This window comes from Anarrhichthys ocellatus, unplaced genomic scaffold (genome assembly GCF_004355925.1).
Source record: "Anarrhichthys ocellatus isolate YVR2014 unplaced genomic scaffold, GSC_Weel_1.0 scaffold857, whole genome shotgun sequence".
In the NCBI taxonomy this organism is placed as follows: domain Eukaryota; kingdom Metazoa; phylum Chordata; class Actinopteri; order Perciformes; family Anarhichadidae; genus Anarrhichthys; species Anarrhichthys ocellatus.
In genome coordinates this window covers 5,421-10,108 of record NW_022280831.1, presented here as the reverse complement: position 1 = coordinate 10,108, position 4,688 = coordinate 5,421, and the positions used below count along the sequence as shown (strand labels likewise).

The 4,688-nt window shown below is 41.0% G+C and overlaps 1 protein-coding gene across 1 annotated transcript in view; it reads right to left on the bottom strand.

Annotated features, from left to right (window-relative positions):
- LOC116377068 (double C2-like domain-containing protein alpha) overlaps positions 1-3,355 on the bottom strand; it is a 10,384-nt gene extending 7,029 nt beyond the window's left edge. The window contains exon 1 of the mRNA XM_031838608.1: positions 1,598-3,355. Coding sequence (XP_031694468.1) covers positions 1,598-1,925 — 328 coding nt within the window. The 5' untranslated portion in view covers positions 1,926-3,355. The remainder of the gene's footprint in view (positions 1-1,597) is intronic.
- Between the last annotated feature and the right edge of the window lie 1,333 nt (positions 3,356-4,688).

Genomic DNA, 4,688 nt, shown 5'->3' with positions numbered 1-4,688 from the left:
GCTCTCTTGGCGGCTTTGTGTTGTGGGTGTGGGTGTGGGGGGGGGTGGGTGAGCTTTAGTTGCATGAGACAGGCTGTCACACTGTGATGAATCTCATTTTATTAGAAAACAAATAAAATCATCAGCCAGTGACTGCATAACACATCTGATGATGAATTCATGTTGAAATAGAAACCCACAATTATTCTGTGAGTGGATCTGAAAGGCAGCTTGAAGACAGCAGCTCTGAGACCAGTCGTTCATCACAATGTGTTCTTATTTTACCTCTGAGGCTGATCTCCTCTCACAAAGCTCATATTTCATTCATTCAGCGAGACGATGCTGGAAAACCTGAAAGCCAATTCCAACACAATCCTGTTTTATGTGCAGTCTGCTGCTCCATAAACTCTGTAAATGTCTGTGATCAGTCCAGATGTGGGAGCATAACGTGTTGCTTTGTTAATGTTATTTTGACTTAAATACATGAATTATTCATAAGTTGTATCTCTGAACTGAACTCGGGGGTAAACGTGCTCAGATAAATTGGACTCTGGTGTTTTTGTTTATTGATCGCACTGCAGCATCTTTACATCCGCTCAGTCCTGCAGCAGGTTCTGATCAGACCAATAGGCCGACCACACTGTCAGTGTCGTTTTTATTTGATAAGATTCTAAAGAGAATCAAAATGCATGACCATGAGTCTTCACATCCAATGTGCCTACAGCACAGCAGCAGAGCCAGCTTTAGTCCAACAGGCTTATTAAGTGCTGATCGGATCTTCAGACGACCGAGACGTAATGAACTCCGCTCATGAGAAAATGACCTTACTTCCCACTTCATTTATTACCCCAGTCAACGGCCAGAAGCTAAGATGTCGACAGCCAAACAATAGAGATGGCGATGGCTGAAAATTGAGAGGATAGGCCAAAAAAAAAAGATAGCAAGAGACGGAAAAAAAAGATGGTGACTGCCAAAAATCGAGATGACGGGCCAAAAAGAAGATGGCGATGGCCAAAAACCAAGATGGTGACGGCGAAACAAAAGATGGCAACCGCCAAAAATCAAGATGATGCTACATACTGCATTATGGGTGGTAACCATGGACTGTATATAAGAACTAGACATTATCAACATGATGTCCCCCATTGGTTTGTAAGACTGCTGTTTTGGAGCCTCAACTTTGGAATTTTGGCTGTCGCCATCTTGTTTTCTGGCTGTCGCCATTTTGGTTTTTGGATGTCACCATCTTTGATTTTTGCTGTTGTGATTGGGATTTTTTGGCCGTTGCCATCCTAGCTTTTGGCTTTTTACTTAGGATTTATATACAAACATTGTTCTTTTTGCATCCACTGATGGACATTAGAGAGAATGCAGCTTTAAGGCACTTTAGCATTGGCTTCACTTGCCGCCTGGTGGAAACGTGCATAAATTAGCATATTCATTTGCAGATTTTGAGGAAATTTGATTAAAATTTGTGCTACATTTAGATGGAAACACTAACCACTTTACCTGAAGTCTAGATGCAACATGCTGAGTCATGCAAAAAGCGTCTACAGGTGTGTAGAGGTGCACAGTAACACACACACACACACACACACATGCCAACAGCGAGGCTCACTGCAGTCGTCGCTGTCGGAGCTGTTGATCTCCACCGACGTCTCCACGCTGCTGGTCAGAGACAAAGACCCGCCGCCACCGCCGTGCCGGCCGTGAGCCAGCAGAGGAGACAAGAGGTGAGCCCCGCCCATCCCGGGAGCCACGAAGCCGGGGCTGAGGGCCAGTGGGGAGGAGGCCGGGTTCGGGGACACGGGGCCGGGGGAGGTGGGGGACCGGCGGGGGAAGTAGGCGGAGATCTGTCGGATGGGTCTGATGGGGCCGGGGCAAACGTCAATGGCCATGTGTTCCTGGATGGAGATGCTGAGCTTCTTTCCTCTCCGCACCGTCATAGAGTCTGAAAGTGTTGACAAGAAGAAGAGAAAGATAAACCATCACTACGACACTTTAACATCTCCTCTCTGTCTCAGCTGGGAGTCATTAGTATGGACCGACTCGGCCGCTCGATGCCCGAGGTTAAAGGAAACACACCGACGGTTATTTTCATGTCTTCCTCACTGACACGATTCATCCTCTAGCTGCAGGTAACAGACAGCAGGTGTTTAACGAGGAGCATGAGAGGAGGAAATAAAGGCTGAACATGTTAGGGATGACTTTGAAAAAGCAGAGAGAAAATACTGAGGGAAGTAAAATAAACCCACCAGGCAGTTTCATGACCGCAGCTGTAAAAAGATCCAGAATGTGGATAGAACAGAAAAGATACAGGAGTCATAAACAGGACCAGAATCACCCAACAAGGTGTCCATATCTCAGCCACCAGGTCTCTGGAAGACATTGTGTGTCCAACTTTATTTTGCTGTAGTTTGTCTCATTCATTTGAAGGTCAGTGATGCGTTAAATTTCATTCAAATATTAAATATTGGTGCTTTAATTTGTAGATAATGTGTGATGATGTGTGTGATCCATGTAATAATCAACAGGCCACAAGAACCCAGACGTTTCCTCCAGGAGACCGATGTTCGTTCCCCGTGTGAAACAAGAAGTCAGCGTTCATTTATTCATCTCGTAATTTGCGTTCTTCAGTCACGACACTTCTGTAGTTATTTTAACCCAAACAATGATATTTCACAATCCTTTCTTAAACCTAACGAAGTATTTCACGATCTTTTATTCAGTCACATCTCCACTGAATGAATCCTTTACTAGAGAACATCTAACATTCTGCATCTAAAGTCACACTGAAGTGAAAATAAATATTACCAACAAAATGTACTGAAAGTATTAGCAGTAAATTTTTCAGTAAAATGAGAGGTTTTCTAAAGGGAGTCTGCTGCTCTGAAACATTACCACTTTAGTCCACAGGGGGCACCAGAATCAACACATAATGAAAATTCCTCGTAGTAGCTTTAAGCATATTTTGATGCTGATACTTTTGTACTTTTACTACATTTTGAAGCAGGACTTTTACTCGACCAGGGTATTTCTACACTGTGGTATCAGTACTTGAAAAAGTGAGTGAGTCCTCGTCAGTTCAGACTTGTCGCCTGGTTTCTCTCCTGAACTCCTGCAGCCTCCATCGTGTTGAACACATCAAACATTGTGAGTTGAGATGCTGACTTGTTAGAAAGCTCTGCAGGGAGGCTGAGTCTCTCATCTCTGGAATAAAACAAGTGAGCCCAGCGAGTGGGTTGACCGAACTGTAAACTCTATTCTGAGTGTTGGATGTCCAAAGCTACAGATGAGGTGGTTTCTTTCTGTCTTTATTGAATCCGGAGATGCATGATTTCATTATTCTGCAGTTTGGAGGACTTGTTGGTTTCATATACTCTCCAGAAAAGCTTTGTGTTTATGTTCCAGTATTCCACCTTATTAAGGAGGAAATGTGCTGCGTCCTGCTGGATTCTTGCCCTCCGAGGCATCTGATGTGCTGCAGTGAGCAGAAGAAGATGAAGAGCTGATTCATGCAGTCCTGTGGTTTAAACAATTAACTGAATGACTTCTCTCTGCAGCTATGAGGCGCTTTAATCGACCCACGCTGGTGTTTGTCATGAAACAGCGTCGCAGGCGTTTTGTCGACAGTCGCTAATGAGAAACAAAATAGAACAAATCCGGTTTGAGCAATGGACCAAAACAAATTCATGATTCTGAGACAAACGTTTCATTGTTAGTCGTCTTAACAGGAGTCATAATTCTGCTCTGTTCTCACACATTAAAGCTCATTTCACGTTTGAACAAGTTCACATGAACTTCACATTATTTCACATTTATTAAGGCGGCCTTCAAACTCCAATGTAAACAAATCTGAGTCTTTATAAAGAGCTGCAGGATGAGTCCTAAAACCAGGCATGAGTCAGCATTTTTTCACTTACTGTTCCGTCATTTAGATGTCAAAGTGTTTTCTGAAAGGAAGTATTTCACCATCTTTTCTTAAACCTATTTTACGATCTTTTCTTGAACCTAACTAAGTATTTTAAGATCTTTTCTTAAACCTAACTAAGTATTTTACGATCTTTTCTTGAACCTAACTAAGTATTTTAAGATCTTTTCTTAAACCTAACTAACTATTTTACAATCTTTTCTTAAACCTAACTAAGTATTTTACGATCTTGTGTTGAACCTAACTAAGTATTTTACGATCTTTTCTTGAACCTAACTAAGTATTTTAAGATCTTTTCTTGAACCTAACTAAGTATTTTACGATCTTTTCTTCAACCTAACTAAGTATTTTAAGATCTTTTGTTGAACCTAACTAAGTATTTTAAGATCTTTTCTTGAACCTAACTAAGTATTTTACGATCTTTTCTTGAACCTAACTAAGTATTTTACGAGCTTTTCTTGAACCTAACTAAGTATTTTAAGATGTTTTGTTGAACCTAACTAAGTATTTTAAGATCTTTTCTTGAACCTAACTAAGTATTTTATGATCTTTTCTTGAACCTAACTAAGTATTTTACGATCTTTTCTTGAACCTAACTAAGTATTTTAAGATCTTTTCTTGATCCTAACTAAGTATTTTAAGATCTTTTCTTGAACCTAACTAAGTATTTTATGATCTTTTCTTGAACCTAACCAAGTATTTTACGATCTTTTCCTAAACTTAACTAAGCAAAACTGTACGTACCTATTTTAAGCCCATCCATGATATTTTTCTCAAC